Source organism: Gamsiella multidivaricata, assembly GCF_025024155.1.
Source record: "Gamsiella multidivaricata strain RSA 2152 chromosome Unknown BC939scaffold_82, whole genome shotgun sequence".
In the NCBI taxonomy this organism is placed as follows: domain Eukaryota; kingdom Fungi; phylum Mortierellomycota; class Mortierellomycetes; order Mortierellales; family Mortierellaceae; genus Gamsiella; species Gamsiella multidivaricata.
Window position 1 is genome coordinate 1 of NW_026251790.1, and position 21,340 is coordinate 21,340.

Genomic DNA, 21,340 nt, shown 5'->3' on the forward strand with positions numbered 1-21,340 from the left:
TTTTGGTGGGGCAAAGGGTGGTGTCAAACTCAACCCCAAGGCGTACACGTCTTCTCAACTCGAAACCATCACCCGTCGATACACTATGGAGCTCTGCCAAAAGAACTTTATCGGACCTGGTCTGGATGTACCCGCCCCTGATGTTGGAACTGGCGCCCGAGAGATGTCCTGGATCATGGACACCTATCGCCAATTCAACCCACAGGATGTGAACGCCGCAGGATGTGTCACCGGCAAACCTATCTCACAGGGAGGCGTCCGTGGTCGTAACGAAGCCACGGGCTTGGGAGTTTACTATGGTGTTCGCGAGTTTCTGCGGTTCCCGGAAGTGCAGAAGATGACAGGGTTAACGGGTGAGATCGCTGGCAAGACGGTGATTGTGCAGGGATTTGGTAATGTCGGCTACTGGGCTGCAAAGTTTTTCCACAAGAATGGGTACGTCCTCCTTTTAAGGCACCGGATCGTGTATGTGCGTGTGTGTGTATCCTGTTTGCCAGTTCTCTAACGCAAGCTTCTATGTCCCACCATAACACTAATATAGTGCTAAGGTTATCGGCATTGGGGAACACGACGTCGCGGCTTATGATCCCCGGGGCCTTGATGTCGACGCAATCTTCAAGCACCGTGCCGAGAAGGGATCCTTCCGCGGATTTGGCAATGCCGAGATGATCGAGGAATCCACCAAGGTGTTGGAACGCGAGTGCGATATCTTGATTCCTGCAGCCCTTGAGCGCCAGATTGGTCTCAAGAACGTGAAAGGAATCAAGGCTAAAGTCATCGGTGAAGCCGCTAACGGCCCCATTACCCCTGATGCGCACGACTATCTCGTCTCCCAGGGTACAGTTGTCATCCCCGACCTGCTATTGAACGCTGGAGGTGTCACGGTCTCGTACTTCGAGGTAAACAAACCAAAAATAGAGCATTGGTGGCAAACAATGTTCTTCCGGGACAAAGGATGATATCATCGAGACTTGGATCTAGCGTGGATTGCAACGACGATAGATGGAGGAGCGACAATAACCGGACACACAGCAGAGCTAAGCACAGCAATAATGCATGGGCGAAATGTTTACAATTCATGAATATTAGCTGATGCCATCGATGACGCTGCATTTGCTCGCCACATGGCAGAAGTGAAGCAAAGACACAGGGATTCGCCACAGGGATTCGCCACAGGGATAGCGCGACATATTTGATTGGAGCTTAGCGGCTCTCTAAGGAAAGAGCGATTCCCCTCTCTAACCAGCGTCCATTATTTACAATTTCACTTCAATAGTGGTTGAAGAACTTGTCGCATGTTCGTTTCGGCCGCATGTCTCGTAAATGGGAGGAAGCAGGCAAGAGCAAGCTGCTAGCGCTTGTGGAGGAGAACGCCGGTCGCAAATTGACTACAAAAGAACGTCGCGCAGTCATCCACGGAGCTGAGGAGCACGAGCTCGTCTACTCGGGTCTCGAGGACACTATGATCGACGCCTGTGAAGAGACGCGTACCACGGCTGCAGCCAAGGACACCGACTTCCGTACCGCAGCGTTCATCAACGCTATCCAGAAGATCTCAACCGTCACCACCCAGTCTGGACAAATGTTCCTTTAAACTACTATCATATTCCACATAATGATTTTGTCCTCAGCATCGTTTTTCTCCATTCCCTCACTCGCAGCATTTTGTTGTATGATAGAGCTTATATCTACGTCGTCACACATTTTACAAAGACTAATATTTGGAGCAACGCAATGTGGGGAAATGGGCCGTTCCTCGCGCTCAAAAAAAATGTATTTTTTTCTTTTTTGCATAGTTTACAAATGACAAAGCAATCAAGATAACTTGTATTAACAAACGAGGAGAGGGAAGGTCAAGAGGAAAGAGAAAGAAAGTTGGGTAAATGCGAAAGCGGGAAAGAGGGAGAAAGAGAGGAGAACAAAGATAAGATCCAGTTTTTGGAAATGATCTCGTAGGGTCTGGTTCGATCTTTCCGTTACTCCTCGTCCTCCTCAGGGATATGGTCGCCAGACATGTTCAAACGCTTGTCCTTCTCCACCTCAAGCTGACCGTAGAGCAGGTACAAAGCCTTCTCGTTGGCTTCCAAAGTACCGACAATCGTGAACATGCGCTCGCCAGTCTCATCGTGGGGGGTCTTGGCAATCGAGATGCGTGAGCCAGACAGACGACGGATTTCCGAGATCTTTGAGCCGCCCTTTCCAATGATACATCCGACCATGTCGGCGGGGATCGAGATTTCCTGAGTGCGAAGATTGGCATTGTTCTGGCCAAAGGCGGGCTCAGGACGAGGGCGGTACTGAGAGTCTTCACGAGGGCGAGTAAAGTCCGATCCGTTTCCAGTGCGCGACGTGTAGTTGGTGCGGGTTCCAGTCGTGGGGGCTCCGGCAGTGTAGCTGGGTCCAGCGCCGGGAACACGGGGAGCCGCAGGGTTGTAGAGGACGGTGCCGACGCCACGCTCCCAGTCGTCAACAAGGCACTTGCCGATTTCGTAAATGGCGATGCGGATGGCCTCAATAGTTCCCTGGACCTCAACAACACGCTCGGTCGACTGAGGGAGCATCTCTTTGGAGGCAACCATGCGAGCCGAGGAAGTGTCCTGAATGTGTTTGATCTTCAATCCTTGACGACCGATGATAGTGCCCATCAAGTTGTGCGAGATCAACAGACGGACGGACGAGGTCTGGGCGACAGGACGGAGAGAGTTGACGGGAGTTCCTGGGGGCGAGGAAGTGATGGGGTTGTCCAACAACGTCTGAGCGATCAGCGAGAAGGCCTAGAGAGTCGTATAGAGTATATCCGTATAAGAACAATGAAAGTTATATGTTATTGAAAGTTTTTTTTTCGACATGGAGCAGCGTAAACAGACAGAGCTGCTGTGTGCTAAAGACTGTATGCACCAAAGCTCCAGACAGTGTAGACAGCGCCAGAGCATTAAACCAAGAAAGAAGCCCGGATGCTGGTTCCTCCGGAGAGCAAGACCATCCTCGATACGTTATAACCCTCCGCGGGTTTTATGCAAAAAATAAACCCAGCAGAACCAGCCTCTTCTTGTTCCTATTCTTTGTTTCCTTTGCAGCTGAGATCCACGATTTAATTAAGAGGGACAACCTAGAATAGAAGAATGGCGCACTCTCATATAGCTGCGACTTGACCGACCGCATTCTTCGTCCAAGTCCCCGACCTTCAATCGATGATCGCCTCCATCCAATATACCCCCCACATCCTAACCTCCTCTTCCGAATGGCCTCATTCGTGACAACGTGCTGGCTATCATGTATTCCAGTCCCGGTGAAATGAAGTAGAAACATTGCCGCGAAACCCAAAGCCACAACCGCACCATGCCTGCTATCCATCCTCTCATCCAGCTGGCTGTACCAGAACCATTCCGTCTCCGGGCAGAAAGAACAAAGTCGATAGCCGTTGTGGTCATCCTGTTGAAGGCAATTGAACTGGAGCGAACCCGAAAACAAAGTGGTAAAGAAGGGCCATTGATTCCTGATGAGTAGTATGCATCTTGTCAATTACCTTAGCGACACCCTCGATAGTGCCGGTGACCGTCAGAACACGATCGTGGACGCCCTGAACAACCTTGGAGACGCCAGCCTTGACGCCGGTCTGATCACGAAGATCGGCGACGTTCTTGCCAGCCTTGCCGATGATGACGCCAGCCTCCTTGGTCGAGACCAGAGCACGAAGAGTGAGGGGGGCATCGACATCAAGACCCTCGCCCTCCTTGAGCTCGTGATCGTCGTACTGGGCCTCGTACAGAGAGTTGTTGTTGGCCGAGACGGCGAGGTCGTTAGAGTCCTGAGCAAGAGACATGGCTAGGAAAAGTGGAACTGGATGAGGGCGGGGAGTGAGAGGAGGGGAAGATGGAGATGGAGGATGAGGAAGAGCGGAAAGAGGGAAGCGGGAAGGGATGGAGCGGACGGAGGGAGAGAAAGAGACAAGGGGGAAGAGGGGGATGGAGTAGAAAGGTGATAAAAAAAATTGCGTGCGCTGAAGCGTTGTTTTCTTTTCTAGTCGCTCCATTCAAGGCCAGAGAGTTTACGGACAAGCCACATCGACAGGAGACCAGTACGCAGGCATGTCTCGCCAAGCCAACCAACCATCCACAACAACAGGTGCCATGGCCGCAACAGCACTGAACGAGCGTCTGTAAGTCAGCGAAGCAGCTACCAAGATTGCACCTAGAGATGGCAACAATACATTCAGAAGTGGAAGCAACAGGAGCAGAGGATGGGCCCATCACACTTTTTGCTTGGGCGTGCAATAAGCAGGACTACAAGCGGAGCACTTGGCCCTCACACCAGCCAGCAGCGAGGGGAGTCGTTATGTGGAAAGCAACTTCAGGAAAGTTGCAGTCGATGCTCACGGAATCGAATCCACGCCTGCACTATTTTAATGCCCGTCTCCTATCGAATAAACATTCGTTTCCGAATGGATTCTACTGAAGGATATCAGGCTCTATGCAGAAGGAATCTCAGGACATGAGGACAGAGGCGCTTTGGTATCAAAGAAAAAAGAACTTCGTTATCGAAGATCCGACATTCACGCTGCTAATCGTAATGTATATGGACTTATAAATAAATAGGACGCTACAGATCCCATTCCCGTCATCAAGACTGGCCAAAATCGCAGCAGACGTGCTGGATGTGGACAAGGATCTGAAGCCAGAGGTCTCACAGCGTATTATCAGCACTCAGGAACACATCTTGACCATGTAAGCGAGGAAATTTACCATCATGTCGCGAAATAATCTTATACTTATGTCCTTGCGTATGAGCTGTGCGGACCAAATGCATCTTTTCTAGTAAAAACGCGTTTAACGAATTTGTTTCTTTGTTCATTGATCCTATGATCCTATGTTCTAGTGATTTTCAAACGTCGACATTGAAGCTGCTGAGGACAGTGGTTAACTCTTCACTGGAAATGGTACAGATGGTCGTCAATACAATGGGATCGTTTGATACAGAAGAACAGGATGAGGCATAGAGATTGCTTTACCAGCTTTGTACAATATATACGCATACGAATAAAGCAATGGGCATGAGGCCAAATGCGATAAATACATGCCGCAGGGTCTGTAATTTAGCGGCCCCCTCCAAAAAAAAAAAAAAAAAAAAAAAGAGAAGGCGATTCGGCAACAGATATGCACCCAGGCACGTGAAGGAACAAAAAAGAACCCCATAATATGATGGTTAAAGAGAGATGGCTAGGAGAACGGCGTATTGTTTGTGTTTGTTTGTGCGTTTGTGTCCATTCGCGATGAAAGAGACTTCGGCCAGAAAAGGCAATTGGCGGACCTGTGATATCCATAAATGGAACTGGCAGGAATTGGATGGCCCTGGTCGTGTGCCTGGATGCGTGAGCCCTCTTTTTGACGAGCAATTGGGTCTCCTTCATCTCCATCACCCCATCGATATCGCCTCCATCCCTCCATCGACACCGCCTCCATCCCTCCACTCATATAGCCTCTATCCCTCCATAGATATCGCCTCATGGGAAGAAGGAAGTAGAAGGAGGCTAAGGATGTATAGTAAAACTAGTGCAGATCTGTCCTTATATTTTGTCTTTCTCATCCCTTTCTCTCCTTTCATTTAAAGTGCGTTCACCACCATTCTCCTTTTCCTTCTTTTCTTCCACCTCTTCGAGAAAGGTTTTTCTTTTCCTCACAAAGCCGTTTTACTGCCCACACCCCCACGCCAACAATGTTGTCTCTACTCTCAAAGCTCGCTCCAACCATCCCGCCATCGCAATCACCATCGCCATCACCGTCGCGATACCGATTCCCAAGATCCCTCTCTACTTTAACTCTCCTCCTCTCCTGCCTTGCTGCCTTTCTCTGTCCTATAACCGCTCAATCCACAAACACTATTTCCCTCTCGTTTTTGGACAAAATTGGCGCACAGCTAGGACAGCCGCAAACCATCACACTCGCCTCATGTGTCGCCCTTGACACCTCATCTTTCCTTGGTAGTCCTACCCAGGGCAACTATGCCTCTGTGTCCGCGTCCGATCCCTATGCAGCAATGAACCTCTACATTGACCCCTACTGTCAGGTGCTCGCTTCCAGTGCAGTCGGTATGTGGAACAACACCACCCCGGTAGCCAACGTTGCAGGTATTCGCTGGGAAGGCACCGCGCCCTCCACAGACCCGCCTGGCACACTGAGACGCACAGGTTTTCCGCCAGGAACGGCGGAGCAGGCACCAGTGAGTACTCATCACAGTTCAGGCAAGGCCGATCAGTTTGTGATGGACCCTTCGAAGGGCAAAGTCGTCGTCGCACTAGTCTCGGTCGTGTTAGTAGTCGGTATCGTCATTGGCCTGTGCCTGGTCTACAGGGCTGCACAGTATGTTCCCCCACCCAAGGAATACAGTGCCGCACCCCTTTCTGGTGCTCTCCTCGGGGAGAAGAAAGTCAAGAGGAAACAGGCTTATTACAAGAAACCGTCAAAGGAAGATCAGACTTTGCTCGCTAATGAATCCATGGTAGAGAATCGTGGCCGGTCAAGGCTATCGGTTCAACAACAGCAAAGGCGCTCCAGAGGAGAACTTCCGTACACGGGTTCGGTCCTGATTGATATCATACAGGGCGATATGTATCGTCCGTGCCAGATCAACCCACCTTCAATTTCACAGCAGGCAGGAGGACGAGTAGGCGAGGTGGTGGTTCCTATGCACCAGCTGGGCTGATGAACGTTTTCCGCGCGCCAGTGAGACCTATTGCAATAAACGCCGCCCCTTAGTGTCGTGCTCTCGTCCGTAGTCCAGCTTTCCATGTTCTTTCATATATGTTTTACACGTATCCCTTCATCTTCGGCATTGTAATAATGCAAGTAAAAATAACAATGCAAACAAACAGCCCCTATTGAGTTATCTCAGGCCGTTCCACAGCCCTGTGGCACGTATGTTCCAGGGATAACACAAAAGCATGCATGATCGATACGCTGCTGTCTCTATGAGCGCGACCTTTTTTTATTATTATTATTATGCGCCTCCTGAATCTCTAATCCGTGTTGTCGCTCTTGTGGTGTCGACCCATGGTTCCAAGAGCCTCGTAGTCTCCGGACCCAAGGGCGTTTTGCTGTAGCTTCTTGACCTTTTCGTAGTTCTACGTAAAGAAAGTCAGATTTATGGTTAGCGGAAGATTACCAGATAAGACTCGATCTGCGTGCAAACGTAATGGAGGGTTCCGCTTACATAGGCCATAATACCCCCAATCGAGACCAGCAACCTGTAAACGAGAAGCAAGAAATCGTCAGATCAACGCCTAACGATACATATCCACATCAATAACGTCAACAAGGAGACGTACCCAAGAAGATTCACGAATGTCAACCGGTCGCCAAAGATCAGCATGCTTAGCGAGATCACCACAATCTCTTTGCTGATGCCTGCGACCGAGAGCGTTACCGTCCCCGTGTTCTTGATCAGCTTGAACTCTGCAACCGTCATAGCGAACGCTAGGAACCCACCTCCACCGACCATCATCATGATGAACACGCCTGACCGGAAATCATCAAAAAACTCAGACGACGCAAACTGAACGAAAGGGTCCTCGATCACCAGGGACAAGAGCGACATAATCGCAAACATGATCGGGCTAATATAGTACAGTGTTGCCACTGGGTTGTCCATTCCAAGCTGATCCTTCTGCAACAACATTTGTGTGAGCGACCAGCGAAGTCCCGACATGACCGCTGCAAAGAGAACGAGAATAAAGCCCGTCATGTCGAACTGGGTCTCGCCTGCGACTGTGAGGATGACGCCGATGACAATGACTCCGATGATGAGGATAAGGCTCATACGGGGCTTTTCGAGTCGAAAAAAGAATGCAAATATGAGCACCCAGATCGGTGTACTTGACTTGATCTATTGATTCATGACGAGGATAACGGCCACTTAATGTAGTTCGCGCAAAGTAGTGCATGCGCTATGACGGCAATTGAATCATGTCAGTCCTGTGGGCGGCTCTTACCATGGTATAAAACGAAAGAGTAATGTACATCAACGAAGCATTTGCCATGCAAATTTCCAGCGCGGCTGCGACTGCACAGGGTACCTAATGATAGTGATAATGTACAACCAGATCGGATCAAATTCTATAGCGAGTAAAATGACATTGGTGAAGTCCTGTTCAATATAATTGATTTCCCTCCCATGCCATATGCTTAGAGATTCGGCGGTAGTGAGGGTCTCAGTTCCTTTGAAGTCCTGTCTCGCATTGTACCATTGCCACCAGATTCGTCACGTATGTGTACCAGAGATGCTTACCACTTGAGTAACATAGCTGTGCATTGTGATCCTGCCTCCTCTACCGGACCGTGTTGCATCGAAATCATCAGGGAAAAAGTGCATCAAACAGGCTGTGATCACAAAATGCAGGCCCGCGTGAATCGACGACACAAAGAGCGGCAAGTTGAAATTCCAGTTGTTCTTGCCCATCAAGTTCTAAGGAATCCAAGAGAATGCAGCAAAGCTAAGGCTAACATGCAGATCGGCGAAAGAGCCTCAAACAGACCTTGAGCGTTGTCCACATGCGCCATATTCTCATATTCATATCTATGACTGTATCTTACTTTGTTGTAGATCGACAGGGCTGTGCTGAAAAAATACCAGGCTGCAATGTAGCTGAGGTTAGAAGCAATGTTTGCCGCAACACGCTTCTTGGGCATCACGATCTGGGGAAGTGAGGACGAGGACCTTCCGATGTTGATAAAGACATTGGGCGTTTGGTTCTTGAAACCGCCATTGCCACCCTTGTCGCTGTTAACACTGCCGGATTCGCTCTTGAAAGACGACATGCGCATCAGTGGTAAATGCTTCGAGGCCTCTGTCGTGCTGGCTGACGAGTTTGAAGGCGGGGCATTGGAAGACGATACTGGAGGATATCGAAAGTGACGGGCAGAGTTGCTGGTTGGTGAGGCAGGGCTACCTGGTCCCCCAGCAAGGCCAAGTGATGAGGCCAGAATTAATCCCAACTGCGTTCGGGCTGCACCCGCCGAACCAGGCGGGGTACTCCGTGCCGATGTATGTATGCTGGGATGAGAAGGGATGGATATAGCCGTGCCTGTCAATCCTGAGACTGGTGTGGAAGAGTATAGGCTGGTGGGCAACACTGGGGACCCCACTGCACCACCAGCCTGTGTAGGTTCGAGGGTGTCAAGCTCAGAGTCGGTCTTCTTGCTATGCTGGATACTGATGCGTTTGAATGACTTCTCTGGAGACGAGGTTGTGGGCGAAGAGATGTAGCTGTTGGCGATGCTACTGCTAGGGGATAAGGATGTTTGAAGTCGAGGTAGAGACGATGATTTTAGGATCTGCTGGGAGAGGCGACGTGCAAGTGTGGTGTCTCTTGCCTCGCGCATGGTCAGCAGAAGAGAATGTGGAAGGGAAGTGGGAGGTGGAACGCTAACTGGCCAAGTGTGTAGATCCAAGGAGCTTAACAACGATGAAGGGGTCAGTTAGATGCGTTAAGGAATCTGATGGGATGTAAGTATTGAAAGAATGAGTAGCGAGAGCGAAGGGGTTTGCAATGTCAAGAAAAAGTGATGTGTGATCCCATCCTAGCCCACAAAGATGACGACCAACCCCTGGAAGTGTTCTCTTGTGCTCTCGCCCGCACTCTAACTCCCATTCCATCATCAACCTCAATTGTGTTCTTCATCAAAGTCAAGAGAATGTATGTACCTGAATCAGCCTTGCCCCTGTTTGACCATAGTTAGACTAAATCCATTGAGATGTGAATCGATCGTATCATGAGCTGGAATCGCACCAGAGGAGTGAACACCGATCTTGCGAGCTTTTAAGCTGAAACTAATAAGGTTCTACCACTCAGACGTTGTAGAGCCTAGCCAATTTGAGTCTATCGGCATTCCTGGTGAAACGATACCTGAGATGTATTAACCTTCTGACCCGGCATCCATCATGGTCATAGCAAAGGTATGCGTTGGCAAATTCAACGAGGGCTTGATAAACATCTCATTCAGGTATTAATGGTCAAGAGTAGGATGATTGAAAGAAATGTATAGGAGCCTGGGTCAGTGTAAGACATGCGACTTATCCACGTACTTTGTGTTCTAACAGTTTTGTTGAATTCCCATCCCAAGACCGTATCTCATTCAGGTTTATTCCGATGCATTATATCGATTCGTGGCTTTACCATGCATGTATAAGATATCGCACAACAGGTAGATACGTACGAGAGATGGTAATGGTAGAACATGAGCTTGGCGATGCAGGTGTGTATTTTAAACAGCCCATCGCTTCTAGCGCCTCAGTACAGAATGGTCACTGCTGCAGTAATTATTGAGTGATAATGTCTAGTGCTAGGCAGTCAAGGACGTTCACGCATTGCAGCCCGGACAGATGACGTGAAACAGCGGTTTAGGCAGCAACCTCCAAGGAAAAGTATACAGTCGGGAAATGGACTGCAATAGCCCAGGTAGCTCATGCATGGCTCTTCCATCCAGTAATCCAGTATTTCGTCAGGTTGGGCTGAATGGCTGACATAGTGTTGCTGTGTGCACGCTTCTAGGTGCTTATCTATCGGTCTTGTTTCCTTGGGCCTTAGAGTCGGAAGAGTGTTGCAGAGTATTGATGCCGCACCACGCCGCACAGTCTCGACCACTCGCATGCGTCAAGCGGCACACTTGGGTGGCACACTTGAGCAGCAGGAAACTGAAGGGTGTGATGGCAGAGTTCTCCCGTAGCCGCGAGGGCTGCAGAAGGACGCCCTGGATACTGTTGACACAAGTGTTCTGGATACTTTCAACAGGAGCAAAGGTCAGGGAGGCCTTGTGGGGCGAGACGATGGAGCTGGAGATGGAGTTCGTCACTCCACTGTTCCGTGACTGATGAAGCGCCACTTGCACATGAGGTTTTCAATGATGCAGAGGACTTGGCCGCGCTCGAGGAGGCTGACAAGAAGGGCGAAACTGACAAGAAGGGCAAGGCCGACAAGAAGGGCGAGGCCGATGGTGCACACCTAGTCTTGGCCGAGTGGCAACAAGAAGAGATAGATCGGTTCGTGGTGTCCTCGGAGGAACAAAAGGAGGAGAGAGAAGAGAGGGCGCTGTGGAGCAACTTTCGCAGGAGGCTGCACTCGGCGATATTGCCTCCCTCCATTCTTCATGAGCACCACGACCAGCAGCTTCCAGTGGACCACTCCGAGTCCGACTATACTGTCAAGATTTAGGACGCCCTCCTGGACCAGCTCGTGCAGCCTGGTGCAGCAGCAGCAATGCCATCGGACCCACTCCAGATTGCAATATTGCACCTCCTCGTCTTGTTGCAAAGTGAACGGCCCGAGGACAGTGAGACGGGCGGAAACTGAACCCAGATATGGCACAGGAAGGTGTGGGCAATGGCCAATGCTGGCGGAGCAGCAGCTGCATGGGATGATACATTTGAGTGCCACAGGGTTTGAGGAAACCAAAAACAGGGGTGGCAGCTGAAGTGCTGGTCTGAGGTACAGCAGCGCATGGACTAAACTAAGTGTGCGGAGAAGCGGGATGCGCGATCGATCGAAGGAATAAGGGTGTGCATGTGTCTTCGGAAGGTGGCACGACTTCGATGCGGGGATATGGGTGCACAACAATGCACAGTACTCTGCAGGCCGTATTCTCCGAGAGACACTGCGACACATTTCTCTCGCAAGCACCCTTCGGGTTGTTTTCTTTTCATTTGGCGCCCTCGGCTGATTGGCCAATTGCGGCCATTTGCCACCGACCTTGTATTTTGAGTTCTGTGCCTGACTCTGTGCCTGGCTCTTTTACCTGGAATGGCACACAGCTGGATGCACAAGGTTGCGCACGGGCTGTGTGCACGCAGTGTGAGAGCACATCAAATAGCCGGGCAACAATGACCGGAGTATGTCTCACATCCGAGCGCCATGCGACGATGCATCTTCCAACAATTGCTGGGGCGCACCGTGCAGCACAGAGACATTCCTTTCCTTGCCTTACCTTGCCTTTCCTTGCCTTTCCTCGCCCTTTGCCGCCTTTCCTTGCCTTCCTTGCCTTCCTTGCCTTCCTCGAGTATAAATACAAGATCATGTCCCCCAGTTTCGGTTCGTATTTTCTTCACACAACAGATCCCATCTCATCCCCACTACTTTCCCTTCTCTCTTCTTCGCGCCTACAGTAGTCCCCTACTTTACGAACACCTGCCCTAATCCCACGCTCGTACACATACACATACACAACACACCATGAAGATCCAGGCCAGTCTGATTGCTGCAGTCATCCTCACCATTGCTGGTGTCAAGGCTTTGCCGATTAACCCGGAGGCTGTCGGTCCTAATATGCGTCTCCCAGTCATGGAAATGAAGGAAGCTATCAACCCTCGCATGCGCCTTCCAGTGATGGACCTCAAGGAGGCTATCAACCCTCGTATGCGTCTCCCAGTCATGGATCTCAAAGAGGCTATCAATCCCCGCATGCGTCTCCCGGTCATGGATATGGAGGAAGAAGCTGTTGGTCCCCGCATGCGTCTCCCAGTCATGGAAATGAAGGAAGCTATCAACCCTCGCATGCGCCTTCCAGTGATGGACCTCAAGGAGGCTATCAACCCTCGCATGCGCCTTCCAGTGATGGACCTCAAGGAGGCTATCAACCCTCGTATGCGTCTCCCAGTCATGGATCTCAAAGAGGCTATCAATCCCCGCATGCGTCTCCCGGTCATGGATATGGAGGAAGAAGCTGTTGGTCCCCGCATGCGTCTCCCAGTCATGGAAATGAAGGAAGCTATCAATCCTCGCATGCGTCTCCCAGTCATGGAAATGGAGGAAGAAGCTGTTGGTCCCCGCATGCGCCTTCCAGTCATGGATCTCGAGGAGAACTAAGAGCACAGCACCCAGCGACCACACCATGCTCAACCACATAGGGTTCTTCACCTCACGAGGCAGTTTCTCTTCTTTCATTCTCTACTATACCCATCCTGCATAGCGATTAATATCTCAGTTCTCGTAATGGCTAATTGTACATATTGCAATAAACTACTTGTCTTTTCAATTTACTCTGACCCACTTAAGAAACGAAGGATGCATCTCTGATATACTAAATAAATGGGTAGCTGAACTCGGTTTCCTTGTGCGAATGGATGGGGTATCTGTGTAAGAAAGACACCGGAAACGCGTGGTGAAAGAATGTCGCGTCTCGCTATGATTTTATTTGTCGTCCTGCTTCCGCTCTGTACATGAGATCACCCAGCCATACAACACCTCGAAAGCGGGTTCGCCATAAAGGTGTCCTCCAGCGGCGCCATTATTTTCTGCTGCAGTGTGCACGTTCCCCACAGCTCCCCTCTTTCGTTCGCCAGCGAGTTCTGATCAGTTCCATGGTCTTTGGATGCAACATGCACAAATAAAGATAACGGTGATAGCCGGATTCATTTGCTCGGGTCGAGGACAAGCAAGGCGACGTCGCAAACATGGGCCTGGTTGACCCCACTCTTCAGGTTGAGATCTTGTCCAGAGCTAAAGAGTGACCTGGACTATGGCACACTGTGGCGATGGCCAGTATCGAGAGGGCTTGTGAGGCTATAGAACAGCCTGTGGTTCTAAAGCGGTGCTTTACGATTCTATGTAAACGATAGTCTACTGCTGCTGCTGCTGCTGTAAAGTCGAAAGAGTGGTGTCGTGGGTAACAGTGCAGCAGCTGCGATTGGTTGGACTGTACTAGAAAGCGCCGCAGCATCTGGTGCCGGTTCGTCGCTTTTATTATTTTTTTATTGACGCGTCTTTGCAGCGTTTAGTGGACGCGTGAGGCTTGTGACAGCTAAATAAAGACGGCCAAGAGGACGTGCGCGTAGAACTTGTCTCTTCCCTTTCTGCTCTGCCTTCTCCTCCTCCCTTCATTGGCCCCTCCCTTCATCGGTCCCTCTCTTCCTGGTCGCCCTCCCTGGTCCGCCCTGTCAAGGTTACTGAAAAAGGTAATGGTAATGATGTGCTTGGTCCGAGTCAAGCTCGAGCAAGGCAGTGTTGAGCTCCTTGGGTGGAACCAAGTCACACCCCAGCTCTCTGCTGGCCTGGGTTGTCCACGTACTGGCTACGGTGCGTCGGGCTCTTGGGGTTGGAAGCATGTAAGTACGCCTGGGGCCAACACACTTGCACATCCATATTGCCGATGACCAGAACCACAGGAGGGGTACGTATCGTGCGTATCTCGTGGTGCTGTCCGCGCTTTAAAGCGGTGCTCTTTCTATTTCTTTTTGTTTGGCTTCGCAGACCTGGCTTTTGTCTTGAGGGACACTAGCACACTAGCTTCAGGTTCAAGTTGTCTTTCGGATGACGAGTAGTCCTTTTGGGTGACAAGTTCCTCTTTTGGATGGCTGTGACAGAAGACAACATGCACATGCACTTGATATGGGTGGAGCGAGCAATCCTTCATTCGTGCATGACTTTGCCACTGGGGAACACAAGATCTAGGGCTGTTTACAGCTCTCATTAACCACTACATTTTTTCTCAGCCTTATGACACCCGGTAGGCAACGCCCGATCTGTCCTCTTGGCTCCGACTCGTAGGTCTCTCTGCCCAAGCAAGCGCGGCTGGCAATATTTCCAGAGTATGGATTTAGCCAGCTGGACTGCCGGGTCATGATCACATCGCACTGGGGATGGTAGCGAGGTATTGTGGAGCCCTGATACGAGACAAGCGGGGTGGTAGGATGCCAATCCCACGAGTGCGCAACTCTGCGACATGAAAAGGAGCAGCATCCACAAGGCTCCAAGAATAGCCGCAAGCACCAGTCGAATAACAGATGGTTTGTCCACTATGTTATGATGGTTCGATGGTTTCTGTTCACTCTTCTCTAGGTTTATTCTTGGTTCAGCCTACGGCAGCAACTTTAGAGGCCTAGGTGAGAAACAATACTGCATGTCCACATGCACAAGTACACTAGCTATTCCATTAGCAACAACAATAAAGTGAAGAAAAGTATAAAGACACGCGTCCATAATGAAAGAGTGGAGAAGGCCTCTAATAGGTATGTGCTGTATTTGGGTGAAGAGCAGGACCATTTGCACAAATGGACACATGTACGGAGCATAACAAACTAGAAAAAGAGAAAGGTAAGGAGAGATGCCGATGAAGCGAGTATGGTCTTCTGTTGCTCTAGTGCGATCCATGCGAATGTTCGACGTTGTATTGCAACGGGTACCGAGGTGTTCTTTTTTATTTTATACGTAATCATTTGTCTATGCGGAGAGGAGCGCGTTTTCCGCTGGTTTGACGAAAGGCGATAGGGATGCCGCTCGTGAAGAATCAGTCTCCTCTACATCGTAGATTGGCTTTGATCTGGTTGACACGCGACGCACTACAACAGCAGACGCGTACACGTTGCGTGAGCTGGGACAACAAATATTTTCGTCAGAACTGAACAGTTCGCCTCTAAACACTGAGCGCACTGCAGAGGATGGAGCAAAGCGAATACGGAGAGAAGGGAAAGACTTTTTTTTTCTTCTTTTTGACTCCTTATTCGTGCCAGAACAAGCCATGGCCATTATGAACAATGGAAGCATCTGTTGATCACTGACATAGTCCACGTTCTTCTAGATACCCATGATAAAACAAAAGAGTTCCGAGCCTTTAAAGCTACATTTGCACATTAAATAGCGCAACCACCTTCATAATTAAGACCATATTTAATATTGTACAATGTTCAAGCCTTCGGATCTCTAGTAAGTTGCCTTCTCAGGATACAGCTCCTTATGTCGTCGGAGCCTCCGCATCTCCCTCTCATACCTTCTCCGGTTCACTCGCTGCCTCGCCTTGTACGCCCACCACCTCACCGGATCCGGCACAAACACTGTACCAATCGCCATCGGTGGAAGACACTGATCCACCTGCTCCGCTCCCTGTGTCGTCTCGACATTGACATTCGCAGTGGTGTTACTAAGTGTTCCAGTTTCACTATCCGCGGGCAGGATCATGAGAGGCCGCGTGCTCGCATCACCAGGGAACACAACCAACACGTTCACGGCTACCAATGGGCCAGGCTCATACTCCTGTCGCCCACGCATCCGAACCGGCGCATGTTCTGCCGCTACCTCCTCAGATCTCGGGCCACGCAGACCGATAGCGTCTTCGCCCACATATGTCGGCAAATGTGTTCCTTCGTGGCTAGGCTTCTCGAACTGCTCCATCTCAATCCCCTCCGAGTGTTCAACTTGACCACCCATGTCTCTATCTGCCGTAGAACCGCCGCCGCGTGATCGGGCCGTCAGCGAAGCAGCCACAGTCTGCGCCCGTCTCAGCGCACCCTTGACACGCGATGTCGTCCGCGTGTTCATCACCGCACTCCTGCGCGACGGTGTTCGAACTGGTATTACAGATGTTCTTCTGTCGCTGACTGATTGTGGCTGCTGAGCAAGCGACCGCCGGTATCGTCGGAAATTCCTCTTGGTCCTTGGGACGAGTTCGCCATGGAAAACAAGCGGCTCGATCGAGATCGGCTGAACCTTAGTCGGATTCCGATGTTGCCGCTGTTTGATACCCTCATTTCCGATCGCAGTGAGGCCCTGTGGAGACAAAAGTCCGAGCTCCAAGACCTGCTGCTCTTCATCACGCGTGCTACCAGCACTCGCTCCAACTCCAGCCCCCATCTCAGCGTTTGTTGGTAGTTCTTCCGCGATATCATCGTATCCATTGTCTGTCAGTCCCTCCTCATCCTCTGACTTGACAGCGGAGTGATCCCGAAATCTCTTTAACGAGGACGATCGACCAAGGCTCTTTAGCGACCATCTGTGCTTCAGACTGCCACGTATCTTTGGTTCCTTACTCTGGATTCCAGACGAGGAGCTTGGCGGTGACGCTTCCAGGTTGCAAATATAATCCGGTCGCGCGCGATAGTCCCTCTTCTCATCATCGACTCCTGCGCCAGTCGTGCTTACTCCTAGACAGTTACTCCTCACGTGTCGATGTCGAAGAGTGTTGGACTCAACTCCTGCAGCAGCTGTGGACATACTCTTCACATCCTTCTGATCCTGCTGCACACCAACAACGACCCGATACATTGGCTTCATGTTCGCCAGACTCTGATCATCCCTCGCCGCCAAAGCCTGTGCTACTCCCTGCCGCCTTCGTTCCTCTTCCTCTTCTTCTTCTTCCGCCAACATCCTCAACTCAGTCCTAGCTCTACGGATCTGCTCGCGTTCGTTCAGCCTCTTCTTGATCTTATATCCCACCAGGACCAGCAGAATCACTCCAAAGATAAAGCCAACCATCATAAACCCGAGTGTCGCTAGATTAAACTGTGACCCCTTTTTGCCACCATCATCTTCTGGGTGGTCGAGCAGGCTGACCGTCAGTGTGAACGCGATCGGCACAGAATTCGAATTCTTAAGCCTATAGACATAGTATCCCGAAAACCGTCTGGGATCTCCCGCTGCGAAATCCACGACTGTTGAAGTGGACTGTCGTAGAGCTGACGAAGACGCTGAAGCATCCAGCCCCGAGTACTTTGTCCAGCGGTTCAATAGCTCACTGGTATTCAAAATCCCAGCCAGCGTAATCACAGGACTATCACCCACAGTTATATTGTCGGAGGTTGTGGGTACGTCCGTAGGGATGGGCGAAGAGGTCTCAGAGTAGCCGTTCCAGGAATCATCCGTGAGTCCATGCGTCGCTCGCCAGTACATATTCATAAACCCTTCCCAGACGTTCTGGGATGCAAAGTCCATCGGTAGCGAAGGACTCGTGAGCAGCGAAAACCGGATATCCAGATCCTGCGCGTCGATGTAGGTTTTGAATGTCAACGATTGTCCAGGCTGCATCGTGTACGAGTATGAGACGTTGAGGTCGAGCGCAATATGGGTCGGACAAGTGTCTGGTGTCAAGACTTGGCCCTTCAGTTCGGGTCGTTGGCGGATCAAATCCTGCAGGGTCCCGTTCATGGGAATGTCGGAGCTATTACCGAGGAGGTAAGCTGGGCTGGTTGCAGATGCTGCGGAGGAAGCCTTTGCTTTGTCCGTGTCAAAGAGACAAAGTCCGTTGATATAGGAGCAATAACTGTCATTGCAGTCCTGGCAGTCGTCATAGTAACTGCACCATCGTAATGCTATTCAAGACAATAAACCATCGTTTACATTAGCACATTATCTCGGCGGGCGAACAACGTCGCACGCAAAGCCGGTAAAGAGAGTCAACTTACCTCGGCAGTTGTTGAGATCAGCCGGCGCAGGCGTAGAAATACCCAATGTGAAGTTCAGCATGTCCTGATGTTCCTTTCCATCAAACCCGCCAAAGATATACATCGTCCATGCAGTTTTACTTCCGCCAGTCGATCCTGGTGGCCGAAGAACCATCGTATGATTGACTCTGTTCCTCATGATGCCTTCTGTGTCTGACACATCGTAAGAAGTCCACCTCTGACATGCTATCGACATAGTTGCGGAACAAGAAAACGCTGTCAGAAATGCTCCTCACCAATCTCGTGAATGTCCTGTCGACATGGATAAATAGATGATCCACTTACAAAGATCATAGATCGATACTTTGCCGACATAGCATGCTTCTGCTTTCGCACTGAGTCCAAGTCCATATGGCCTCATCCCTCCATAGATCAGAACCATATCGTCGCCCATTAATCCTGCTGGCGCCCAAACTCCCGACACGGGGTCATACAAGACAGGAGGCAGGTTCTGCGGTGCTATCATGCTGTTCTGCGACCCATCTCCTGAGTCGTCCTCCCCCGAATCCGTTCCATTGTCCGAAGGTTGTCCATCATTCGTTACCATCGGCGTAGCCGTCAAAGGATCGATCCGCGGTGCTAGCGCATACCACAAACCCTGCTCGAGAAAATACTGGTATGTGATAACATTCCTTGTCGTCTGGTTGACCATCCCCCCAAAGAAATAGATCGACTCTGTCGCCTTGTGATACACGGCCGTCGCGCCTGCGAGTCCTACCGAGTTCTGGCGAGCGGCCTTCTTCCACTTATCAGCTCCGACATCATACATATTGATGTCGCGCATTGTCTCGCCTGCGGCGTTCATGCCTCCAAAGACCGCCAGTTGTGTCGAGTTGTTGGTCGTGACAACGACACAGGCAGCTCCGATCCTGGCTGCGGGTAACTGATCAGAGTAGGTGAGTTGTAGTTGCGCCCACTGTTTCCCGTTGAACTTCCAAATGTCGCCCATGCCTCCGATGATAGAGACGCCGCCATAGATGTAGAGATCGCTGTCGTACACGAATGCAAAATGCCCATAGCGAGGATCGGGGGTCCTGGAGGTCACCGTTAACTTTTTCCATGTATTGGTTGCTATGTATGAGAGTGTACAAACATCGCATCAGTCAGCGTGTTAGCATGCCAGAGGATGTGCCATAACTGGTAGTCGAAAGAGAAGAACCTTACCAAAGTTATAGGAGAGCAAGTCTGACATGAACGTGGTCTGGGAACTCGTTCCTCCACTGATATAGACCGTGTCCTTTGCAGAGTCGTACGCCATTGCATGCTGTGACCTTGGAGTGAAGTCTTTGAATACAGCCGTTTCTACAGAAACGAAAATAAAAAATGCCCGCATTGAGACATTGAGTAAGATGAGCAGTAACAAATATGGCTATAAATGTTTTTCTGGTATCACCCATTTTTTTTTCTTCCTTTTTACCTGACTGACAAACAGATCCTGTGTACATGCTGCTACAAACACAGCTGTTGGCACTACACGTCCCTCTGCCCGAATTCAAGCAGACATCGCATGGCACTTTAAGCGGACAACAACAACAACAACAACAACAACAACAAAAATGGAAGGATACGGTTGCGTTTTAGCGACTCGATTATGCTTTCTTCGTTTTTTTCATGCAATAAAATATATCTCAATGGAAAGAGAGACAGAGCAAGTGAAAAACAAAAATGAACAAAACTTACACACGGACGTCCACCCGGCCGTAAACCCTACAGATCCAGGTGTCTGCTCCTGAGTCGTGAAGACAGCTGTCATCACTGGTCCAGAAGAGTACAGCGTCGGGACACTGTCCATCCAAATGTTCCCGCATAGTTTCGCAATCACGGGCGAGGACGTGTCTGGTCCGTCGTAGAGCGTTAGATAATCAATCCTGCGTTTGTATCAAGCCCCAAGTAAATCGTATGAGTCTCAGGGGCAGAAGACATGCGTGGCCCAAGCCAAACGGTGTCATTAACAAAAAAGAAAAAAAAAGAAAAAAAAAAACTTACCCGCAAACAAGTTGGATGGGCGACCAAAACGTCAATTGAATGATATAAGGTGTTGAAGACGACTTTTCGCTCCCTGCCAATGTCGATGATGATGATGTCGGCGCCGGAGTCGACGCATTGGTGTAGGCCAGCATGGTCCAAGTACAAGATCGCGTCTGTGTCGGATACACTCCATCCGCGGAATTACTCGAGAACGATCCATTCCATCCTGGGCCTAGAACCTGAGGCATATCCGAGTTACAATTGGTCGTCGCTGCCCTGATATCGCCTCGGTAGACGTATTCATGGGAGGGTCGGTTTCTGGGTGGATCCTGGGCCATAGGATCTAGATGATATACTGGAAAAGTCTCCCCCCGATTGGCCACTTCAGCCAGCAAACCATTGGGGGAAATAGCGCTCTTTTCTTTACCGGGTTCCTGGTGGAGCGCAAGAAAGAGTTCGTCTTGGTTGCGATTGTTGGGTTCAAGATGTGAATTCGATAGTGTGAGATCAGATCTAGATCTCAGTGTGGTCTCGCCAAGGTCATGATGGCTTTCCCTCTTATATATGCTGATGCCGTTGGTTTGCGGTTGTTGAGACACAGCTGAGGACGCCGGTACTGCGGTAACAAAGGGGCGAAGGGAGGTGGTGGAGGCGGCGTGCTCTGGATCGATGAGGGACTGGAGGGCGATGGTGCACAGCAGCAGAAGCAAAAAGAGGGGCAACCACCGCGGCTGTCCCTTAAGCGCCATGGGGGAGGTGAGGAGGCGAATCTCTCTTCCTCTTGTCGTTGCTCACTCTCAGTCCGTTCTAGCTTTCTATTTGACCTTGTAGCTGAGTGTGTTCTGATGTGTTCGTGTGTAGGTATGCAACTGTTCTGCGCCGCTGCTTATAGTGATACGGCAACTGGGTATGCGTTCCGGTTTAGTTGAGCGAAGGCGGATGTGCAGTGGTGGTGGAATGAGAGGGATGAAAGGAAGATTAAGATGAGGCCGAGGAAGAGGTGGTAGTATTGTCAGTGAGGGTGAAACGAAGGCTGAACCTGGGCCTCAGCATGGACATGGGTTTGGAACAAAGCAGCCGATAAAATTAGTCCAGCCAAGCGAACACAATGATAGGCCGATGACGATGGGCCAGAGAGGACGCGAAACACAGGCGTTATTGTTCCCGATGTCCAATC

General features: G+C 50.4%; 8 protein-coding genes across 8 annotated transcripts; 4 read left to right on the forward strand and 4 right to left on the reverse strand.

Moving 5' to 3' along the window:
- On the forward strand, window positions 1-1,594 carry BC939DRAFT_402011 (uncharacterized protein; the record flags this gene model as incomplete). Its single annotated transcript, XM_051552648.1, has 3 exons — window positions 1-435; window positions 542-899; window positions 1,277-1,594. Coding segments are annotated over 3 exons (1,111 nt in total), but the record flags the coding sequence as incomplete, so codon positions are not given.
- A 382-nt stretch (window positions 1,595-1,976) lies between these two features.
- Window positions 1,977-3,823, reverse strand: BC939DRAFT_402029 (uncharacterized protein; the record flags this gene model as incomplete). The annotated part of the gene is made up of 2 exons (XM_051552649.1): window positions 1,977-2,774; window positions 3,527-3,823. The coding sequence occupies 2 exons, from the start codon at window positions 3,821-3,823 to the stop codon at window positions 1,977-1,979; spliced, it is 1,095 nt and encodes a 364-aa protein (XP_051407990.1).
- A 216-nt stretch (window positions 3,824-4,039) lies between these two features.
- On the forward strand, window positions 4,040-5,108 carry BC939DRAFT_464216 (transcription factor Pcc1-domain-containing protein). The gene is made up of 3 exons (XM_051557347.1): window positions 4,040-4,159; window positions 4,596-4,724; window positions 4,876-5,108. The coding sequence occupies exons 1-3, from the start codon at window positions 4,089-4,091 to the stop codon at window positions 4,994-4,996; spliced, it is 321 nt and encodes a 106-aa protein (XP_051407991.1). The 5' UTR covers window positions 4,040-4,088; the 3' UTR covers window positions 4,997-5,108.
- A 604-nt stretch (window positions 5,109-5,712) lies between these two features.
- BC939DRAFT_480717 (uncharacterized protein) lies at window positions 5,713-6,699 on the forward strand (the record flags this gene model as incomplete). The annotated part of the gene is made up of 1 exon (XM_051558960.1): window positions 5,713-6,699. The coding sequence occupies one exon, from the start codon at window positions 5,713-5,715 to the stop codon at window positions 6,697-6,699; it is 987 nt and encodes a 328-aa protein (XP_051407992.1).
- Window positions 6,700-6,939: 240 nt separating this feature from the next.
- On the reverse strand, window positions 6,940-8,909 carry BC939DRAFT_309388 (triose-phosphate transporter family-domain-containing protein). Its single transcript, XM_051551445.1, has 7 exons — window positions 8,710-8,909; window positions 8,586-8,626; window positions 8,281-8,457; window positions 7,985-8,068; window positions 7,322-7,878; window positions 7,207-7,240; window positions 6,940-7,117 (listed from the first exon to the last, which is right to left on the reverse strand). Exons 1-7 carry the CDS (start codon window positions 8,756-8,758, stop codon window positions 7,013-7,015), a joined length of 1,047 nt encoding a protein of 348 aa, XP_051407993.1. The 5' UTR covers window positions 8,759-8,909; the 3' UTR covers window positions 6,940-7,012.
- Window positions 8,910-12,008: 3,099 nt separating this feature from the next.
- Window positions 12,009-12,850, forward strand: BC939DRAFT_532330 (uncharacterized protein; the record flags this gene model as incomplete). Its single annotated transcript, XM_051561649.1, has 1 exon — window positions 12,009-12,850. Exon 1 carries the CDS (start codon window positions 12,218-12,220, stop codon window positions 12,848-12,850), a length of 633 nt encoding a protein of 210 aa, XP_051407994.1. The 5' UTR covers window positions 12,009-12,217.
- Window positions 12,851-13,867: 1,017 nt separating this feature from the next.
- On the reverse strand, window positions 13,868-14,761 carry BC939DRAFT_464231 (uncharacterized protein). The gene is made up of 2 exons (XM_051557348.1): window positions 14,476-14,761; window positions 13,868-13,938 (listed from the first exon to the last, which is right to left on the reverse strand). Exons 1-2 carry the CDS (start codon window positions 14,720-14,722, stop codon window positions 13,877-13,879), a joined length of 309 nt encoding a protein of 102 aa, XP_051407995.1. The 5' UTR covers window positions 14,723-14,761; the 3' UTR covers window positions 13,868-13,876.
- Window positions 14,762-15,618: 857 nt separating this feature from the next.
- On the reverse strand, window positions 15,619-21,145 carry BC939DRAFT_309433 (uncharacterized protein). The gene is made up of 7 exons (XM_051551446.1): window positions 20,182-21,145; window positions 19,876-20,063; window positions 19,613-19,708; window positions 19,360-19,497; window positions 18,481-19,266; window positions 18,157-18,381; window positions 15,619-18,063 (listed from the first exon to the last, which is right to left on the reverse strand). The coding sequence occupies exons 1-7, from the start codon at window positions 20,910-20,912 to the stop codon at window positions 15,683-15,685; spliced, it is 4,545 nt and encodes a 1,514-aa protein (XP_051407996.1). The 5' UTR covers window positions 20,913-21,145; the 3' UTR covers window positions 15,619-15,682.
- Between the last annotated feature and the right edge of the window lie 195 nt (window positions 21,146-21,340).